This window comes from Numenius arquata, chromosome 13 (genome assembly GCF_964106895.1).
Source record: "Numenius arquata chromosome 13, bNumArq3.hap1.1, whole genome shotgun sequence".
Classification (NCBI taxonomy): Eukaryota; Metazoa; Chordata; class Aves; order Charadriiformes; family Scolopacidae; genus Numenius; species Numenius arquata.
This window is the reverse complement of record NC_133588.1, coordinates 1,160,407-1,183,724: the sequence shown is the minus strand read 5'-3', so window position 1 is coordinate 1,183,724 and position 23,318 is coordinate 1,160,407. Positions and strand designations below refer to the sequence as shown.

General features: G+C 39.1%; 1 protein-coding gene across 2 annotated transcripts in view; it reads right to left on the bottom strand.

Moving 5' to 3' along the window:
• The window catches only part of SLC7A6 (solute carrier family 7 member 6), a 32,359-nt gene extending 11,241 nt beyond the window's left edge, over positions 1-21,118 (bottom strand). The window contains exons 1-5 of one of the 2 annotated variants that reach the window (XM_074158115.1): positions 21,049-21,118; positions 14,909-15,481; positions 11,365-11,490; positions 9,409-9,553; positions 6,772-6,895 (exon numbers count right to left, since the gene is read on the bottom strand). In XM_074158115.1, coding sequence (XP_074014216.1) covers positions 6,772-6,895; positions 9,409-9,553; positions 11,365-11,490; positions 14,909-15,440 — 927 coding nt within the window. In that variant the 5' untranslated portion in view covers positions 15,441-15,481; positions 21,049-21,118. Of the gene's footprint in view, positions 1-6,771; positions 6,896-9,408; positions 9,554-11,364; positions 11,491-14,908; positions 15,482-20,106; positions 20,142-21,048 lie in introns of those variants that run through there. The other variant, XM_074158116.1, reaches the window with a different exon arrangement.
• Positions 21,119-23,318: the final 2,200 nt, after the last annotated feature.

The window sequence follows — 23,318 nt, the reverse complement described above, 5'->3', positions numbered from 1 at the left end:
TGCTTCTAACAGCTAGGAAACAGTAAGAGAATCCAGTGGCTGGTGTAGCACTTGCTATTACAGATAAAGTCCTTTTATGCCCTCCCATCCATTGGACATGTAAGATATACATATATACACGCACACTGTAGAAAAACATGCACCTGGAATTCTTCCCCTAAGTTCTGATTTTTTTTTCCAAACCATCAACAAAGAATAATAATGAAGGAAGAAGCTTCCAGCCATGCACTTCTCAGCTGAACTGCCCTCATTTCATCATGGCTTAAATGTTACATTACTCCCAGAAGAATGGTCAAAAACTGAATTACAGCTTTGTTTCAAGACATGAATGACTGATTTAACTGCATTTTATTTTTATCTTGGGTTAGTTTGATCTCATGATCATTGGCTGGCAACTTGTGAATGGTTTACAAGAACACTTTTTTGTCCTTTTAAAGGTCCAAACAACAGTTCTATACAAACAGGTTGAACTAAAAGCAGTGGGAATTGCCCCGCACAAAGAGCTGCCACAACAAAACACACAGGATAGTGCCTCACACCCAGTAATTCAGGCACACAAACGATCAGAAAGACCCACATTTATGTTATCAATCACAAGATGAGAACCATTTCATCACACTGAGCCACACAAAGTGCACTTTAGAGGCACATAAAAAATGTCACACTACACTGAGAGCATATGGAGCTGTGAGCACATGCTGGGCTGGCAAAGCACGGAACAGCATTGATCAGATGGATAAATGCAAGGAGAATGTAGTCTAACATGAATAAGAAATTTATACAAAACAATACCCAAAGATTATGAGATGTTTCTATCAGGAAAGCTTAAGAGGCTCTAGAGCCTCTTTATGTAGCTCACTTCAAGATCCTATCACACATACAAGCTTTTCCAGGCTCTGTTCTATAACGTTCTTACCCTGAAAGTCACACAGAGCAGTAAGGAGATTAAAATATATATGCAATCCCAGTAGTATCTTGGAATTGTAATTAATTCGGCTTTAACTTTTCTCGAGGCAGAGTACAAATATATTCCCACATTACAGGAAGATGTGGAAGTCAGAACTACAGTCTGTTTTCTCAATTTTTAGCTTCTCAGGCCTTTACAGAATCACAGAATCTTCATGGTTGGAAGGGACCTTTGAGATCATCGAGTCCAACCACCAAAAAAAACCCCAAAAAACCAAAACAAACCCAAAAACAAACCCACCCACAAACAGACACAAACCAACAATCTCGGGCACTAGAGCATGCCCTGAAGTGCCATGTCTACGCATTTCTTAAATACCTCCAGGGATGGCAACTCCACCACCTCCCTGGGCAGGCTGTTCCAGTGCCTGACCACCCTCTCAGTAAACTCATTCTTCCTGATATCTAATCTAAACCTCCCCTGCCCCAACTTCAGACCATTTCATCTGGTCCTGTCATTATTCCCTTGGGAGAAGAGGCTAACACCCACCTCTCTACAACCTCTTTGCAGGTAGTTGTAGAGGGCAATGAGGTCCCCCCTTCAGCCTCCTCTTTCCAAAATAAACATGCCCAAAAAGTTCCTAAAGGAAACAAAGAAACTCTGACTTACGGCAATCAGGAAGCCACACATGCAAAAAAGCCACTAAGTAGATGAAGTTTTCTTGCACTGCCATAGATTACATTTGTCAAGATACTGTACGACATCTGTCCAGTTTGACCAAATTAGATATAACATCACATATATTAAAGAAAGAAGAGTGCACATCAACTGAAGAGAGAGTCAGAAATTTGTAGAAGTCCAAAAGAAAGCAATTTAAATGTTCAGGTTTCCTCTAATTCTTGTTTCAACCACCATTCTGTTAATAGATTCTACTCACACATAATTCTCTCCTTGTATTATTGGCAATGCCTTTTCTTGGAGAAAAAGGTACAATTGCAGTGGAAGCTCCAGCATGAAATTCTCTCTTCATCTTTAGGTCACTCAATACAATCTTATGGTAAGAAAAACCAGCACTATTCTACTGCATTAATATACTGCATGACTACTGCATGTAACGTGTCTTTTCTGCATGGCCTACATTAAGATTACAGATGCCAGCTCCAACAGTAGAACAGTTTCGTTTATGGCTTCATGGAGGTGCTTAAGATACTTCATCTAAATCTTCTCAGGTGTTTATCCTGTTCTTAGCATTTTGAATAGCTAGTTGTCGAATAAGATGTTTTCCGAAGTCTCTTACCGTTTTCATATTGAAAATATGTAGCACTCAAATTTTCGAGTTCTGGCTCAGCTTTCCAGCTTGGCCTCCCAAGGCAGAGAACTTCTACATAACTGACAACAGGAGTGCTGCATTGGTAGTGAATTACAGCTGACTCCAAGAAAGAAGGCAAATAACTTGCTAAACAGCTCTTTTCTAAAAGCAACTGCGCGTCCCTAATGAAGAATTCTTCCATTAGGAGGTACACAATGTGTATTGCATCCAAAGGAACCTTACTGGGAGGTGCCAGTGCAAGGCAAAGAAAGGGGTCATGACACTAGCAGCCAAAGACAACCAGATATTCTTATTCAGAAAAGAAGCCAGTGACTGGCCAAACGAAGGAAGAAGTAATACCCAAAAAGTCTATGGATAACTTAAGAATTTCTGGCTGAATTCAGTTACAAGAAAGAGACTCATCCTTTGTTAAACTATACACCGTAAAAGAATAAACCAGCCAGAATACACAGCCTCCCATGTTCCTGGTTCATTGAAGGAGGAGGCACGTCGAAGCAAAGCAAGTCCGCTCTGGATAAGTACACCAGCGTAAATTGGATTGATCAACACTGGACTCGCAAGATGCTAGTCAAAGATGCAACTGAAATCATCATCTTTATCTCCAACCTACCAACAAAGCTGTAAAGCTCCAAGAAAGATGACAGCAGCTATGCAGGACAACCAGCTATTTGCTTCAACCAGGAATCATTTTTAGCTTTTCCAAGTAAAAGAAGTAAGCTGCCGTATATCACCTATTATATGAACTCAATCAAAAAACCCCAGGCATGACCAAACAGGAAGCAGGTAACACACTACGCACTGGTAGCCAGAACGTTCTTTCTTGTTAGAAGATGGAGCAGCCCCAAAAGCGCTCGTGGACCCAGCTGCCCTCTCCACGAAAAAAAAAATACAGTGCAAAAAAAATAGTTGTTTAGTGACAGGGGAAGGCGAGATAAAATAAATAAAAGCAGATATTTTAAGTGTGTTTGTGCTCCAGAGTAACTGCTTCATATGCATAAAACTTAACAGTAGGAGTTGTGTTGATTTGCATAAGGAGGTATAACAGAAGTCAACTGTGACACTGGGACCGCAATCTTTGAAAAAGGAAGCGGAAATAGCTTCCCCCCACACCTTTCCAGCTCAAAGCCTTTTGACTGAAATGAATAGGAGAAAGCTACACCATTCCTTCCCAAAATAGCAACAAGGAAAGATTAAATTTAAACTGCTGCTTTACTACAAAAAAGGCTCTAGAATGCAGCAGTATTATTACCATGTTTCTTTAAAAAAATCATTATTGTAATTTTCATCCTACAACTACATAGAGGGCAATAAGGAAACTACAGCAATCTGTATCATATATCACATGTAGAATATGTGAGCAGATCAAAGATGCTCATTCTCATCAGATGAGTTTTTGGATTGGCTCAATTCTCATCTGCTTTTTTCATTCATCCCCTGACCACAATGCTCCAAGTCTCCTTAAAGATTCCACTGAGAATAAAATTCTCTTCTACCACCCAGAGAAATTTCACAGGGAAACATTTACATATCTGCATTATAGGAGGGTTCTGAAATACAAACCATTACAGTCATTAGCTCCCCCCCCACCCCCCTTCACTAGAAAACTATGGGTGCATTATTAGTGTTTTAATTTGGACTGCAAGTGCATTTTTGAAGCAACTCTCCCAATTACTGACACTTACTGCTTTTCGGTTCCCATGGTTCAGCATCGGAGCTAAAGGGTGCTTCCCTTTTAGAACAGGCTAAACTGGAAGACAAACTTCAAGAGCGCACCTACTGCCCTCCCCAGCTGCAATCCAACCACGTGTAAGCATTCAGGCCACAGGACATCATTACGAGTCGTCCAAAGTAAAATACCCCTGAAGTACACATAGTGAGTGTCAGTGTCAACTGTTCCACCCTACAGACATCCTTCCAGAGGTCCACACTACTTGCTAATGTATTAGTAGATCATGTATTAAAGATAGTTTCATAGAACTGGGGAATTAAATTCACATCAGCAATGAAAAGGGATCTTTTATGAGTCATGTGTTAAGTATTAAACTTCAGCTGCACTTTCACCGTATCATTCTAAAAGGGATGGAAAAAGTGGCAATCTGAAGACCATTGTTTGCCAGCTGATGAGACATCTCAGCAAAAATGCCTTTGCATAGAACATTAGTTAAGCTTTTAAGTGCAAGTATTTGGCAATCCTGAGATCTAGTGAAAAAGCGCAGCTCTAAACCAAATTAATGACTTTGGAAGTCAAGTTCCATGAAAACTAGCATAAGAAGTAAAATCCCTAATAACTTTTGGAAATCACAAACATATTTTTTCATTAGATTGACTAAGGATTTTATATCATTCTTAAGTCTTCCTTTTTTTCTCCTCCATGTCCAGTGCATCCTATACTAGAAAGGCAAACTCAATCTGTCCATTTCTAAGTATCACAATTTCATGTAAAATTACACAGCATATGTATATACATAAATGTATACACACACACAAAAATAAATATATACTCACACTTCTGGTCAAGAACAACATCGAGGAAAATTAAATGAAGGATACATAAAATCATAAAAACGTAGGCCTGGGTTTCACATGTGTAGTAAGGTTCAGGCATTCATCGTCCCTCCTTTATCTGGCCACCCATTGCTGCTGCAGTGCTGTCACTTGCTGCAACACTGATTGGACAGGCCCACAGTGAATCATTCCTGTCCTTCCCCCAATCTGCCAGGGGGGATCAGTTTTCCTGATCCCATTCACCAAATGGATAAACCTCTGTGATGACAAAGGCCGGGAACAGTAGAGTAGGCACAGAATACTCTTAGAGGATAGGCTGGATTGGAGAATTTCATTGCTGTCAAAGGAGTATATTTTCCATGTCGTTGTTAGAAAAAAACAGTAGTGTATTGCTTTACAGAACTCAGGACAGACAGTGGACTGTATATTGCCTTTTAGTTTTGTCTGGATTAATTAATTCTAGACAAGAATTGAAAATTCCATTATGAGTCACTGGAAGGTACTTTATATGGTGAAACGCTGGAACAGGTTGGCTGAGGAGGTGGTAGATGCCCCACCCCCAGAAACATTCAAGGTCAAGTTGGACGGGTCTCTGAGCTACCTAATCTAGTTGAGTATGTCCCTGCTCATCACAGAGGGATTAGACTAGATGGCCTTTAAAGGTCCCTTCCAACCCAAACTATTCTATGATTTTATATGGGATACCATAGCCTACAAGAGAAATAAATATTCCTGGAGATTTTAATTACCCCTTATCATATGCTGATTCAAAATAAAATATTTTCTGTCCTTGTCTTGTTTTGTTTCATTCTGAAGTGTTTTACCAAGTTTTTCACAATATATTTTATGACAACTTCGTCTTTCCATATTCCAGCTAAAAAGAGGCAAAGAATTGAAAGTTCATTTACTTTCAATACATTTTGAAATAAACATCTGCATAATTACATTTGAAATAACAAGTTACAGCTCACATTTACCATAATCTATTTTGAAAGCTTATATTAAATATAAATATTTCTCAAGCTTGAAAGAAAGTCAAGTAAGTGCTTTTGTGGAATCATCTGCCTAAACACCTGAAACAAGTTTGCTCGTTTGCTAAGCCAGTTGCTAATCACAGTAATCCTCTGTGGGAACAGAGTGAATACTTGAGTAAATACTTCCTTCATTTTGATGTATTTAAACCCCTCTGTCTATTGTCTAACTACTTAAATTATAGAAGCCAACGGGGAATCTAAAAGGGAGGAAAGCTATTTCTTTCCCTCCAATTTAAATAACCAAAAAGAAGATGAAATTTTCCAAGTCTAAAGGATATAGTAACCAGAGGTATCCAATTAATTCACTGGCTACAGTGAAAAAAAAACCACACCTCTACTTTTGTTTAATGATTAGCTTTAAGCATACCTGTTTTGACAAGCTTTTACTTTAAGAAGCTTATATATTTTAATTGCATTTAAGCTTCCATCCATATACAAAAATAACAAATTTCAAAATATTAAAAGTTGTTGGAATTAATACAATATTGGTAAGACAGTGATTTAAGTTATTAGAAAGGAGGTACAAAGCTAATCTTTGTCACAGCTGAGCTGCAACACATCCATTTACTGCTACGCACTGCCCCAATGATTAGCGCAACAGAATACAGCTCAGCGCAACACTGTTCTGCAAACCGCTCCAGCTTGCGAAGTACTGCAGCATAAAGGAACAGAGAAGACAATTGTGTACTAATAAATTTAATTTACAATCAGCTCGAAGTGCACAAGTCTAATCAGCATCTTTGCAAACTTCGTTAACAAGATTAATCTGTGTTTGTTTTAATAAATCTGATAATATATTATTATTATACATTATTTAATTAACTACTTTTCTATTTAAGATTTAATTATTCATAATGAATTGTTCCGTCCTCCTGTATTCACTGAAGTACTATAATAAACTAGGGATTTTTTTCCTGTTTTGTTCCTCAAAATGAAAAGCATCCCTAAAAGGTGAAAAGTGACTAATATAGCAAAATACCACACGGTCAACTTACCACTGCCACGGCATCACTAGAAAGAACAGCTTCAACATCCAGCACCGTATAGTAAGCTATATTGGTCATAATATAGATAATAGTCACAATGGGCATAGACACTGCAATAGCCAGTGGCAAGTTCCTGTAAGACAAAAAAAACCCAAACCCCACAACTCAGGAAAAAAATATCCATTAATAACAGCATAAACCTATTTGTTTGCATTCTGTACCTTACAGATAAAAAGACAAAATAAAGACTTCAGAACAGGTATCTCTGGGAGAGTTTGATTTCTTTTAAAACTAGAAATTCTAACATAGAATATGGGGGAAAAAAAATGATTTTTTTTTTTTGCAATAACTTAAAACCTAAATTACGTGTAAAAAGGGATTCTATGCAACTGCTCTTCAAGTACCCTAACTTCAGGGTTTCCAGAGCAGTAATAATAGCCTTCAAATGTACATGCTTTAAATTATTTCCTATTGTCCATGTTAATTACTACAACTAGAACTGAAAGGGGCAGAGTCTGAGTCAGTGCACTTCTTCTCCCTGGGGAACACTGTTGTTCTGCTAGCCTGTAGCTTCTTCACTGCTTCTAGAGCCAGTGCAGGCAGATGCACTAAACCAAAGCAAACCAAACCCCTGATCTCATCTGCACTCACCACTGCGACAACTAACTGGGCTGTGTAACTGCAGAAAGCAGAGGTGCAGAGGGCAAATCCAAAATTGCTACACAGCTGCAAATCCTGGGATGTGGTGTTATCTTACCGGCAAACGTGTCTGGAAAGGAATACAAAAGGAGTCTAGAGTAACATGAAAACACTGCAAACCTCTAGACGTAAACAGGCAAAACTTAATTTAAAGCTGAGATAAACTCACAGCCCTGAGTCTGCAGCTCCATCGGGAGCAAGCCTGCAGAGCACAAGCAGAAGCAAACTTTTAATTTTAGGCTCTGGCTATTCTCAGCCTTTTTCTTTCCCCGAAGCTTGCAGGGATATTCAAATGTCTCAAAAGGGAAAGTCTCACATTTGCCCAGTTTGAAATAAAACATGACATGGTGACTTGGATGAGTATTTGCCATGAACGTGTTTTCCAATAACAACAGAAGAAAACCAGCAAAACCCCAACAAAGCAGAAAAATGAAACACACTTTGGAAGTTTCCTCAAAAATTTCCTGAAGCCCAGAACTCCAGCTGCGTCTGTCTGATGCTGTGGAAGTAGAAAAACAAACACACACCACAGCCCCTCCATATAAATCAGTAAATTAGTAACTGGGAGTTCTGACTCCGCTTCCAGATTGCACACTCACAGCAAGGCATCTGTGAACCTCAGTGCAGACAAGAAACAGAATTAGAAACCACTTAATAAATTAATTGAGAAATGTTACGTAGTGTAACAAAATCCTGAAGTGGCATTTTAAGGACTGCAGCACCCAACATTAAAGCTGAAGGACTACTTAAAATTTAAGTTGTGGATTGCAACTTTTGACTGGACAAGCATGAGGGCACCATGAATCAAATTAATGTGAAAAACATGTAATTCTTGGGAGTAATTTTATAGCAGTCTGGAACATCTCATTATTCCTAATAACTATGAATGTAGAAAGCTGAAATTTGGAGTTCACTTTACTACAATCGTTACCAAGAACGAAGCTGGTATTAGGCACTGATGCCTATGAATAGCAAATGAATCTAAAGAAATTTTCATCAGCTGAATATCTTGTGAGAAAAATTATTTTTCAAAACAATACATCTAATACAAGAGTTATCCAACTTGTAACACATAAGAATACACTAACTCTAAAAAGATGAAAATGCATTGCAAGAGCACTCAAGAGGGGAACTCTTTCAGTGAAAAAAAAAACAATATGAAGGACCAAATGACTGATGCAAACACAAAACGTACATCTCTTCTGAACACGTAACAAATATTTGCAAGACAATTTAAGGAAACACTGTCAACCTGAAATTCAGCCTGACTAAAAATAGCTATTTTTAGAGTTAAAATACTTATCTGCTATTTTATCTTTTGAACAGATAACTTCCCTGGTTAAATAAATGCACAGCATAGAACTCAAGGGGAACAAAATAAACAGCAGAAATTCAAAGTCAGTTGGGCGAACTGAAACAAAATCTCTCTTCCATTCTTTATCTTCCAGTCGTAGCAAACTGAGCTGTTGCTTGTAATAGGAAGTAGAAATGATCAAATGGGATTCTATTTTTATGTTAAAAGGCATCTGCTTACAGGCTCACGACTGAACCAGATTAGTCAGTCGCACTTTTTGAGCATAACTTCACGGAAAATATAACATTCTAAAATATGAAATCAGAATTATTGCACAGAGAAACACAGCACAGACTACACTCATGTAACTGTTTCACTGCAATATTAACACCTGTTCTAATTAATCTTGAACTGAAAGCTTATCAAGCATTGAATAAAGCATCCTCCAATGGTCTTAGTTATTAGTATCCTGTTTTGTTTTTTAATGTCATTTAAAACTAGTAAACCTTTGCTGCTGGTTGTTCACAGCCTCACCATCTAAGTACAGAGCAGTTCTACTCATTTCTGTATTGACTCAGAACTCATTAGTGAACGACAGCCACAAAATGAGCAACTTAGTAACTATCCAGGTTTAGAAAGCTCAAATCGTTTACCTTTCTGGGTTTTTGATCTCTTCTGTCACAAAATTGAGCGTATCCCAACCAGAGTAAGAAAACAAGGCAGAATAGAGTGCAAGGGAAATGTCTCCAATATCAAAAGAAGATCCCTCAAAAGAGTTCTCAAAGTGCGATGACTGTCCTGTATGTGGGAGAGACACAATGAAGATAATATGAAGATAATAAAATACAGCAAGTAATTTTTTTTTTTTTTACTTGGCACACAAATACAAAAAAACTTCAGAAACCCTAATTCCTTAAAAGCTGCTTATTAAGCTCTTTCCAATTCTACTCTGTGCTCCTGCCATGAGAATAAGCATAGCATTTAAATGACTTAACAATTATGCTCTGTGGATGATTCTATAATTAAACACCTAGTTTGTCCGCAATGGCACAAAACAGTTCAGGAACATAAAGTTCAGACTAAACTACAAACAACTGGCAGTGACAGCATTCAGGCTAAGGGTATCTTTTATAATATATATATATATTTATAAAATTATCCACTGCATCCTTCTGTATCTTTTTAAACTTTCAATCATTTAGTCTACGCAGAAAACAAAAAGATTACAGTTGATTTTAGATAACTACGACAAAAGAGAACAAACTCCTAAATGAATTTTACATTTTAGCTATTAAAAACAGAAAACTGAGAACAATTAACAGAACATAAAATATTATTGTTGCTCAAGACAAAATTTCCTCAAGGTAAGAGAAAAAGTGTATGGGTTTTTTGGCACCAGTATTTGTGAGAACTTGTGCCATCTTTTGGCTTTAGGCAAGTCAAGACAAGCTCAGCAATGGCAGTTTTATATATTCAGACTATTTTACACACACACATGAACACCAGATACAGGAAGGTGAGTAACTATGTCAAAACATGCCTTCTATGTTTTGGAACATCCTGAAATATTTGGACTTCATCAAAACTGGCCAGGGCAAATATTTGAGGCCTCTAAACTGTCTTCCCTTCTTTCTCTCTTTTTATCCTAACCAGACATTGCTATTCCCTTGGCACAGACATAGGCAGAGTAACTGCTGAGTTGGAAACAGAGATGGAAGAGAATATCAAGGAAGTCAGTACTGAAGAAGCTCACAATCTACAAAAGAAGGGATGGGCAGATGTGTGAGGGAGTTAACACTCCAGCACGGTGCTCACATACACATTCCGTTCACAATAATTACCTTGCTCATGGACTTTCAACAATAACCAGTTAGAGCAAAGGACACAAATTGCCAGATTGCCAGGGAAAGGCCTTTATGGCAGGTTTGAAAGCAGGGTATTTTTTTTTAAGCTAACACACCAATAAATTCTCCTCAAAGAAAGGGCTAAGAACAAAACTGAATTCAGAATTCCTCTAACTTGAAGGCACAATGCCCAACACACATAGATTCAAAAAAATAAATAAATCCAAAACCCCAGCAACTTTCTAATTCTCAACAGCTATAATAGAACTCAGGACTCGAGCAAAAATACAGCTGTTGTTCCACAGATCGAGTTACATGTTCTTAGAAAACTATTTTTACTTTAAGAGTCACTTTCATAAAAAGTTGCAAAAAATTTATTTTATAAAAAAAAAATTCAGTTGATCTCATTGTAAAGTAATATGTTCCTTACAGAAATTTACAGCTTTCTCCACTCCCATTGTATTTTGCCAGCTCTGTATTTTCCTCTTTTCATTTCCTTTATTATTCCGTACTGCAGGCTGTAAATTGCACAACAGTGCTGAGTGATCACTTACCTTCTTCTACCCCGTTCAAAGTCAACTGAGATAGGTCAGCTTCTCATGATACAGTATCATGATAATGCCTAACATTGGTGCTCTCAAAGTGGTTATACTATGCTTGTATTGAGGCTTTTGATAACACATACAAAGGTATTTTACAGTCTTTAGACAATTTACTTAGTTTAACTGATAAATACAAACCTTTGCTTTAATTTTATAAGCTTACCCTGGCATATTTTAACAAGTCCGGTTATGATGATGACAATAAGTGCAGTGACTTTAGCGTAAGTAAATACATCCTGCACCCGTGTTCCCCATTTAACATAGGCACAGTTTATAAATGTTAGAAGACCTAGGGAGAAAAAAAACAAAACAATAAAAAAAAAAAAGATTATTTGAACAATATTCAGTTTAATTCATCTTTCAAAGAATTTAAATTATACAGAAATTCCTTTGGGCAAACATTAAAATAGTTTGTGAAAAGTTCTTTCCGCTTCCTTGTTAGTCTGAGGACGAGTTCAACATCCATGGAGTATTTGCAGTACTGAATATGGTCACAGGCGATTCAATACTCTTTCCCAGTTGTATTAAACTGGATTACTAAGTGAGGTTAGAACAGATCTGGCCAAATAACAAACTTTTTATAGCTAATGCAACGTTAATCTGGATTTTCAAGAAGTGACAGTAAGTAATGAGTATTCTGAATACATTCCTCCCTCTATCCCAAAATAAATCAGTGTCAAACCAATTGCACAAGATTGTAATGGACCCTGAAGTGAGACTTTCAGATTTCACAGCTGTTTTGGTAACAGCAGCTGACTGAACTTACTCATATGATCAACTTCCCCAACAAACACTTCTAGAGCTGTTGTTGAAATACACTGTTCTCATGGCTCTCAACATTTTGCTTTTGCATTTATTACTTTTTCCTCAAGTGGAGAGCCAGACAGCCTCTTCAGTATTCTTTACTGAACAAAGTACTAATCCAGTGCATATTTTTCTTATTCAGATTATCATAACATTATTGATTCCAATCCAGAAGTTTAAATATTTTCCCCAAATCTCCTGTTTTTTTCTGTAGCTAGTAAAAAAGTGGTTATATTCTACTGTACTTTATCTCCAATTTTCTTGTACTATGTATTTTAAATATGCATATAAATAAAAACTAAACATGATTGTTTAAGGAGTAAGGTAGTAGCAAAAAAAAATTAAATGAGAAGATGAGATAAATTATTTCCTTCCCCATAATCCAAGAATAATGTGATACTATTAAGATAAAAATGTACTTAGCACAGTTATGAAGCGCAAAAGTAATAACTGCAAAAAGGTAACAAAAGAATGACCTCAAAAGCACGGCACTAGTATACCAGACAGCCCGGCCAAGTGGAATAGCTGAACCAGATTCCACTGAGCTTGGCAGCTGTATCAAATTTCAAGTCAGGAGCTGCAGCTCCCAAAGAGCCCTCCTGAAAAAAAAAAAAACAACTCTGCTTGGTCTCAGCTCTTCTATTAACAATTGGTATTATCCATGGAGTATTTGCTCACAGAGTTTATTTTGGCCATTATTTTTTTGAGCAACTTTCATCGGGAGCAATTATTATTAACTCATTATTTTAGTGAGTTAGGGCTTGGTCTCTACTTCAGATGAGATGCTACTGTGTCTGTTATCTTAAAAATAAAAAAAATGAAAAGAGATAATCAAGAATCTGAACAAGCCACATTCCCCCTCCCCTTCTTTTACCAAAACTATTCTTTCATGTTTTCTTCAACTTAATTATCATTTAGCTACTTAAACTTCCTAAGAACTGTTTAGTTCTGCAGCACCAGACACCACCCCCATTTCCAAAATGAGTGACAAAGTAATGCTGCATAACACTAAGACTGATCTCACACTAGATCTAGTATTGTTACTACTAGTTAAAAAAAAAAAAACAACACAAAAAACCACAATAAACCACAATAAAAAATCCCTAAAACATAACAAACCCAGCCATTGTCACATACAATCTGTATCTAACCAATGTTCAGAATTCCACTCCCAGCAAATTAATTAATAAAGTATTAATCTTATCCAGAGATAAGGATTTGACATGCATCAGCCCTGCCAGGCCAAGGAGAAGTGTAGGCTTTAACAGGAAGAGCTAAATGAAGTTGGAGAGCAGGGGTGAGAGTAGGAGCAGGGCAGAATAGGCATTTAAACCATAAAATGGACCATTAAAGTAAGTTATTCCACCTACATGAGAGTGATATTGCTGTCAAATATCTCCACTAAAGAAAAAGGTGCTGAATGCAGCAAGCGTAGAGGACATCACATTGTGTTCCTACAGCTACTATATAATAATTCTAATTGAATCACTTTGTCTTAATTTCTTGCTTTTTGATAAACTGCTTTTTCTAAGGGTTAACTCCCCTCAGACGTGAGACATCGTAAATGGAAGAGCAGATTCCCCTGCACTCCTGAAGCTGTGCCTTGGGACAGTATTGGTTTAAGGATTGTGAACATGACATTACAGGTCCTTCGTTTCTTTCCTGAAGTTGTAACAAAATGTGGACACACATTTGGAAGGGAGAAGGGAGACGGAGGGAACAGAACTGAGTAAAGTGACAGATTTTTTGGAAGAAGTTTGTTATTATTCTTCCCCACTACCTGGACATGGACCAGAACATTAGCGCTCTCCCAGCAGTAACAAATTAACTTACAAAAATGGAAGGGGAAGCCATAACGTTCACTGCCAGTTATGGAGGTCAAGTATTTGAAATACACACCACTGCTCTGTCTCTGCCCTCTCTTCTAGTCCTGTGCCCTACAGACAGCTGTAATAAGGAACTTCAGAGCTATTTCAATAGGCTCCCTGTTGCCTCAAAAAGGAACCAGGTAGGAACAGCACATCTTCTCCCTGTAGCATATTATTAGCAGTAAAAAAGCCCAAGTTCTGTATTAGCTTTTGTCTATGACAAGAGCATCAGGTCAATAGGGATGGCAGACTCCACAGCACACAGCGGTAATGATCAGTACCTGACAACAGATGGCCATACAGACTTTCTGAAATATATTTTTCACTGTTTACTGGAAATGTAATACATGTATATAAACACTTTTAATAGGAAACACCTAAAATTAAATGAGACACACAGAGTACAATCATACAGTTTCACTCTCTTGATACAGCAGAACAGTCCTGATTTGAAGTACATGGAGAGTTATTCCTCTGTATCGACTAACAGAGCTGCTACCTGATTACAAACATTTCAAGGTTTTATTTGCACAGAAAATTTCCGCTTTTCAAAACAGCTTTACAACAGGTACTGTTGTACCGATGTTACAGTTAATCACGAGGATAAAGAATAATCTTGAATGAATGATCTTTTGAAACCCTACCAGAGCAATTACTTAAGGATGTCTACGTCGAGAAGCTATTGTAAAATAAATTACAGCAGAATTTATAGCATAAAAGGTATTCTGCAACAACTCTTAGACCACACCAAGAGTATCTTGAAGTTTGATTTAATATACTTTGAGGGAAAAAACCTGTTCCCGCCATTTTTGCCATGTAAGTAAACTTGGAAGAGTTAAATACCTTGTTCTGCTTCCGAATGAGAAAACGATAATTCACTGACTGAACACCTGCAAGTTATTCATGTGTTGGAAACTGTTCTTTTCCCCACTGTAACTCCAACCATTGCAGATTCGGTACGCAACAACTCTGGGACTTTAATCAAACTTAACCCTGGACAAAAATATAACATAGTAAATTTCAAGAAATACTTACATTCACAAGCAGCTGCTATGAGCCGGCAAGCCAAATATGGAGGATCACAGGAAGGGAAGAAAGGTTGAACTATGTAGTTAGCAAAGGTGATGGCAATAATTGCCTGGCTAGTTGGCTCAACAATTAGGAGTGAGGTCCACAAACGAATAAAAGCAATGAAGCTCCCAAAAGACTCCAAGATATATGCGTAGCTGGCTCCTGACTTTGTAATAGTGGTTCCAAGTTCAGCATAGCAGAGAGCTCCAAAAACTGAAAAAAGCCCTCCAATTGCCCAAATTATTAGTGATAATCCATAAGATTTGCTGTAGATGAGAACTCCTTTGGGAGATACAAAGATACCTGAACCAATCATGTTGCCTACTATAAGGCTTATCCCATTTATCAAAGATATTTCTTTCTTCAGTTGCAATGTATTTTGGTTTCCATCCTGCATCTCACAGCTGTCACTTCCATCTGTCCTCTCTGATTTATTGACGGGGCTGTATTCAGCCAGCGAACTATGCGACTTCGTACAGTCTGTCCTTTCTCCCATTGTGGAAATACTGTGAATTCTCCACGACTCCAAATCACAATCTAAAACAAAATATAGACAGCTGAAATCATTATAAAATTTTTTATCCCAAGAATTTCTTGCCAAATTTTCTTTCTACTTTTTTACCTTATGATTTACAAATGTAAATGGATAAATGCCCTTTTGTTGCTTCACACATTTTCTTACACACAGGTAAATTCATAATAGTTAAACAGAAAAACCAACAGAGAGAGCAAGAGACAAATTCCAATATAGCTCAAGCTGAGAAAGGAGCTTCTGCCTTGAGAAAAAAGCCAAACAACAAACACAAACAAAACCATAGAAAGGACAGAATTAAGTGATTCCAATGTTGAAAAGGAATAAATAACAGATAGAAGCAAAGAGGGGTGACATAGAAAAGCAAGCACTGTAAAACCAAGCTGAAGTTCTAAGCATGAACATAGATTTATTACAGTACTAAAAAAATTGATCAAATTATTGTATGGACAAATGTAAATTATGAGTGAGAGAGTAACAGGGTTGCACGTTATTATTGCAGTGTGGGCTCTTGTTGTTGGGAACATGAAGAGATACTTACTCCAGAATCCGCTTGATCCAACTCTTGACTTCTGACTGATATTACAGTTCGCTCCCTCATGCCTCCCTGAAACTGTTCTCAGTTCCCACTTCCTCATTTATTGGAGTTATCTAAGAGTGCAGGCTGTACATGAAAAAGCCCACAGTAGTTTCAATCCAAATTCCTCCATTAACAACTGTATTTAACAGTAGTTAAGAAGACAGAAATGAAATAGTTTTTTTCCTCTGCTTCAGAATTGACCATTTGGAAAAGAGCCCCCTTCTCAAGTCTCCAGGAAATTCTCCCATGCCTTCCAAAAGCGAGTTACTGCTAATAACATTTATTAGCACAGGAATATACTGAAAATTAGCAGTAATTCTGAATAAGGCTCATCTTATAAAAGTTCAAGTAAATAATCTATTCAAGGAACAGTCTTGTATGGAGAACAGCTTAAATTGCAAATTTGCTTTTGATTACTACGTTATCAGCTGCATAAAGAACAGTCCCTACATAACTGCCAGAATGCACGACCATTCCTATGCCCTGACCCTCATTAAACCCTCAATGTATACTTCAGCCATTTACTACAAACCAGAAAAATTTAAAAGTCTGGGTCAAATAGAATAAAGCAGCTGATCTAGCAGGCTGGGGGGAAAGTTTCTGCACTTTTTTGGGGTAACACTAGTTTTGCAGAAGGTTTTGTTATACCAACAATAAACTCGTCAACTAGGAGAACAAAACCCCTGAGTATGAGGATTTTGAGTCAGTATGCACTCACCCAAACTACATATATATCTATGCATCCAGCAATACAGGAACATACAAGGTTTTGCTCATGCAGTTAGAGGCATACCTTTCTGGAGGGAAAACTTCATAATCATACTCCTCTTTTATTGTAAAGCCAACACCTGTATTCTACAGTACAGAAAATCTGACCTGACATCCCTGAACTAGAATAGCTTTAAAAATGTGAAAATTATAAAGATTCTTTTCAATCAATAAAAATGTAACTTCTACTGAAATGGAGTACATATCATTTACTGAAACACATTACATCATTCATCTCTAAATTGCAAATACGATGGAATTATAAGAAAGCATAAATGTGTAAAACAGCAGGACAAATAATCAAAGCAGATGTCTTCCCGAGTAATTTGACCATAAGAAGTGGATTTAAAGAACACTTGTGACTCGTAAAAATAACATTCAACTCCAAATTGAGTCTTTTCATTTCTATTTTGACTATGACAGGACAGTAATTACAAATGTATTTCAGAAGGCAAATCACTCTGAACAAATGTCAATGGAAAAAATGAGAATACTACAGCTATTATTCTGACATCCATGACATACAACTGATCACAGCATGTTTTCAAACTGGCATTCTCCGCCTTTCCAGCTAAAGGATAAAATTGAGTAATATGTTAATAACTGACTCATGGATGTAAAACATCATTTTGGTGATAACTACACAGCTTTATGATACCTTACTCCACATATCCTAATCATCATTCCCATTTCTTCCTGGAACACCTTTCAAAGTACGACTTGTGCAGAAGCATAAACATTACTTGGAATACTCAGGCATTTAGATTATTTGATTTGATTCAAATCCATTGAATCATTCAAATCAAATCGAATCTGATGTGTGCACACACAGGCAGTTTTACACTAAGAGTAACTGTGATTTACCTCATGGTCTGAAGTTCAGAGGTACAATTACCTGTAACTACAGGCCCTGTCACTGTTCAAATACCTCCATTGCAATTAGTAGCACGTGACTGCCGTTCTATACAATTTTGTTACCGATGACCTTGACTGTTTCTTGCCCTACTCTACCCAGCAAATAACAATCGCAGTATCTCAAAACCGAGCTTGTTTTGTCCCCCAATAACTCTTTCTTCCTCTCTGAGTCTGCTTTTGTTATTCCCAACTTCAGGTATCTGCTGATAACTAGGATTTGCATGAAGGTGTGTGCAACAACTCACTCAAGATTTGGCATCTCATTCTCTTCTCTAACCTCGTTTGGTTTATATCCTTAAAGCCTTAAGGGCAGGACTTGATTATTTGCCTGAGTCGCATGTCCTACTACACCACCTCTACGACAGGAAAAAACCCAACTATCAGCAGGTTTTTTCCCTACAAGCACTTCACTTAATCCTAACTGGAACTAAACTCAGCAGCTTTGACCAACTGAAAAAAAAAAACTACAAAGGAATAGAGCAAGCAGAGACTATAGAGGAAACTGAAGCCATATCAAGGTTAGCAATATAGAGAAAAAAAGCACATACATTAGAATCCATTATTTTCTCACAAGACCGTTATTTCTGTGGAAACAGAAGACAGGCTTGGAAGAGAAGAACCAGAGAGGAACAGTATATGTTTTCTAACATACAACAATTAGCTGCTGTAATACTGCAGCTAAAAACACTGTTGGAATGACCTCTAATGCTGCCAAAGCCTTGCCACAGGACTGTTATGGCTAATGCAGGCTTATGCCTCCACCCGAAGTAACGTGGATTTCCTCATCGCTCACCCTTGTGCAATACAAAGCATTAAACTCTTTTTTTTTTTTTTTTGCCGATTGTTGCAGCTGTGAGGAATCTTTTTGCTGATACACGAGTTTTTTGTTTTGTGGTTTGTTTTTTTTTTTTTTTTTTACTGAAATGCCATTGCCGTTGATATAGAAAGCTTTGATACAAAACCAGGACAGAGTGACCTGAAACTAGGATCACTTCATTGTCTCACTAAAAATATATATTCTGATAAAGCCTATCACACTTCGGCCGTGTACCAAAGGAGTTAACGGAGGTTAACCTGCAGTTAGCAAAGTACTAACAATGCATTACAGGGTGGCCCTCCTTTAAGAAAATAGAAAAAGGAACCATCCTCTCAGATCCCCTCTCTCCTACTGAGCAGCACAGCTGCCATTTGTTCAACTTGGGGTGAACCTGCAAGCGGCTTAATGACCGAAGTGAAATACTGAACTGCTAAAAGCTTACTATGTTTTGCTATACTTTTATACAATACCTGCTAATTAGCAAAGATTTCTAGTGTTCTTGCCTCTGTCTTTCCCACTTTCTTGATTGCATAAAACAGCTCTTGTTGTAACATAGCTTTACATGTATACTTTTCACTATTCACACATACCAGCTGTAAAACACCTATTTCTGAACACAACGACTGGCCCTTGGGGTAAGAGTCAAGATTGCCCTACACAGGCAAACAGCATGAAAATCTTCAGGGAGTTAAGCACCAACAGGGCAAAGGTTCCAAGTCCCTGAAATGCCTATTCCTTGCAATGTATATATTTAGGCACCTCACAGTCCGAACATTTCAGTGGGAAAAGCTTATACCGACAGGAAGCCCTTGCAACAAAAGCAGTTCCCAATGTAAAGATCTAATCTGTTCAGCCAAGTCTTTTGTGTTTGCATACGCAAACACACCATCTTTAGCACTATAAAAAACAACATAAACCTTTAATCAAATAGAATTGGTTGCAACACCCATTTTTTAAAAAAGGATAAGGTGTGTTTATCATGTAAGAAGGTATAAAAGAGAAGTCACTGTGTCAATCATTCACTTGACAGTGTATCAATGATAGCGGTAAGACCTGTCTATAGACAGCTGCACAAGAGATGTTCAGCAAATGCACATACTATCCACATGTTCAGACAAATCCTGAGAAAGACTATGAACACTTAACGAGGGAAAGACCTATAATCGCCTCACAAACAGACATTCAGTTACAATGTCTCAGAAACTTTTCAAAATTTTCTGAAGTACCAATCCTAGACAAATCCACCTCTGTAATATTAATCGAGATTTTCAACCAAGTCACTTTAAAGTTAGGGAACTGTGCTAGCTACAAGTGGAAAATGACATGCCACTATAGCCTTCACACTTCTAATTTATTTTTATATTTCCAAGGGAAAAAATAGAAGCAAGCTCACAACAACGGACTTTGTGGTAGACAGTCTTGATTTAGACAGAAGTGAGGTTGGGAGTGCACGGAGCAGCTGCAGTAAGAGGAACATCTGGTGAAATTTATACAGCAAGACCCAGGTAAAGACAGAAGAGACAATAATAGAGTTGGTTAAAATAATTTACCTTATTTTTTTATGCTGGGGCACAAAAGTCTAAACCTTTAAAATAGGGGGGAAAGTAATGTCAGAAGGCACCCACTCACCTACAAATCTGTGCTCTTTAGCTCCAACTTACAGCCACACCCAAGCAGATTGCACGTAAAAAACACATAAACAATCAAAATCACTACCAAATGCCAGCAAGCAAAGCCATGCTCGCCTGAGGCTATTACTAAACCCACTTCGGTTCCCTGCGACAACTAGTTAAGAGAGCAGTTATAATTACATGCACCAGCCGCCCAAAAACACCCTGCTATAACCCGACCTGAGTACCAGCCCCCGCCCGCCGGCTGCCAAACCAAATAAAATACATAGCTCCAAGAAAACCACCCTCAAAAAGCCGGGATGTGCACGACAAGACGGGCTTGTGGCCGGCGGGAGCGGCGTGAGGAGACCGGCGGCCCTCAGGGTCACGCCGCAGGGAGGGAGAAGGATTTGGGGTCACTTCGCTCCTTCGGTGGCCGCTCGCTCCCTCACCAAGCGGTGGTTACCCTGTTTTCCTTACAAAATATGCGAGATTCAGGCATATTTCATGCCTCCTGGACAGCCCCGGTCGGGAAGTGGCTACCCGGCGCCTCAGTCCTGAAGGCGCCGGGCAGCCGCTTCCCGCCCGGGGCTGTCAGGGCTGAGGTACCCTCAGGTGCCGCCGCTGAAGGCCCCCACAAAAAAATAAAATAAGCACACGCCATTTGTCGCGCTGCCACCCCGCACACCTGCAGCCGGCGCGGCCCCGGATGCCGAAGGGGAAAAGGCGCGGGGAAGCGCCGGGAAGCCCCTGCGCCCAGCCGGGCTACCAGCCGCCTTCCCCGAGTGTCGGGAGGGAGGGAGGCGGCGCCTCAGCCGCCGTGCCGGGGTTCCCCGCCAGACCTTCCCCCGCCGGTTGTGGCGGCGCGGTCGCCCGCATTACCTCCGCTCCCGCCGTTGTCCGTCCCGGGGATGCTCGCTCGTTGCCACACGACATGTGATGGCGGCCGCTCCGCCCTGGGCCCGCAGCCGCCGTCTCCGCTCCCCTCCCCCCAGCAGGAAACCGTCTGCCTGAGGGAGAGGCCCCGGGGCCCGGCCCCCCGCCCGCTTTACCTAAGCCGCGCCCAGCTGGGTGAGGAGGGCGACGAGCTGGGAATGGGTGACTTTGACCCTTCTCCTCAGCCGGGCCGGGAGCCATCCTTATCCTTTTCCTCAGGCACAAGATGGAGAAGAGGCTTAGCGCTGACGGTACGGAAACGGAGCCTTTTTCCTCAGCCTGGGCTCACTGGAGGAGCCGTGGGCCCGCGGCCTGGGCCTGGGGCTGGCGCAGGTGGAGGTGGGCCTTGCCCTTACCCTGAGGGGAGGTGAGAGCCTCGGGGACACGGAGCAGCTGCGAAGCACCGGGGGGGGTGACACGGCCCAAAGTTATACGCACATGAGCTTTCACTGAATTTTCACTGAATTTTTTAGAGTTGGAAGGGACCATATAGATCATTTAGTCCAACTCCCCTGCTGAAGCAGGATTGCTTAGAGAATGAGCAGGATTGCTTAGAGAATGAATGAGCTTGATTTAAAATGAATGTCGAAGCCCTTAAATGAGGGTCGAAGTGGTGACATTTTGGGGCAGGACTACTAGGTGGTCGGCATGAGCCATAGAGGATATGGAAATAAAAAAGGGAACCCCCTAAAATACTACTGTTAGCGTGTTCCTGCCCTCAGGAGGGGCAGAGACATGCCCAAAAGTTGGCTCCAATAAAGTGCATCTAATGGATCTCTCAAAATTGTGATTAAAAGTGTCCGGTGGTATTTGAAAATAATAGTAAGCAATTTGCTGTTCAGCACAGTTATCTGGGGTAGCATAAGGAAGGCGTTCTTGTTTGCCTTCCTCTGTCAGGTTAATAGTTTTAGCATGTCTAATCCAGTGAACCACAGCCCCTTCTTAATGTTCTTTACTGCCCTTTTTGCTGTTCCCTGTTAGGCAAAGAGAAGGTCAGTGTCTGGAAAGACAACGGGGTTCAGGAGATGTGATAGTCTTTGTCTTGCTCAAAACCATCTAATTATCCCTCCCCCAGTCCATGATTATTATCTACAGTCTCAAATAGATGAGTCAGAGGCGGATTTTTTTCAATAGGATATACTGGGGTAAAAACCTTACAGGCAAATAAAAATTATGAGGCTGTAAAAGAACAGGAAAAGGCACACTATGCACTGCAATACCCATAAACGTGACAGTTAATGCGATGCTGGAGTCCAGTTCTGTTACCACAGGGTTTACATTTCTCATTTCCATACTACATTCTCTCTCAAAGCTTGCTTGTTTTATCGAGGAGTCCTTTTTTGGCTGTCATTGTCCCAGAGACAATCAGAATACAAAGCAACTGCTGCCCTCCTCTGTATCTCCAGATATTCCTTATATTGTGTTTGGAAAACAATGAGTGAAGAAAGTTTTTTGTTAAAAGTTGGCTTTTTAAGTGCACATATGGGAGAGAACTACATTAGATTTAATTTTCAAACTATACAGCACAATAGCAAAACAAACTGTCATTTGCAGGTCATAATCTGAACGATCCTGATCATCTCAGTTGTTTAATTATCTTTGTTTCAACTCTTTGTTTGGCTTCTGTCGCGTTTAGGTCTTGTGCAAGTACATGTACACTAAATCTATCACCTCCTAAAACTACTGACAATGTTGCAAAGCAGCAAACGAAACCCTTAACAGCCCTCCTACGCGACTTTGTTTTTAAGCCATTTAAAAAGAACTGATAGAAGATATCCCCGGAATATAACTCAAATTTCTACAATAGGAAACTAAGTGACTGCTGTTATAATATGAACCAAAAAGCAGTTATTAGATGGTAATAGTGTTTAGTCATTGTTACAAATATTGATAGTGCTCTATTTTCTGTAATACTAACACAGCATTTTTCACCTAGATGGATACTTGCAATAGTTGTCTCGCACATGATTAATGGATTCAGTGTGAATATGAAAGATGCAGCTGATTTTAGCTGTTGCTAGAGTGCCTTTTAAGCTCTCCCAAATTGAATCTATCAGAGACAGCATTCATTCCTCCAAAAAATGGATTCATAAAATGTAAGCTAATTATAAAATCGCCATTAGGAACAAGAAATAAAAGACATAGGAAACAAATTATTAGGTATATGCTGGAAGTACAGTGGACGACATTTTATTGTAGAACATCATTGAAAAAGA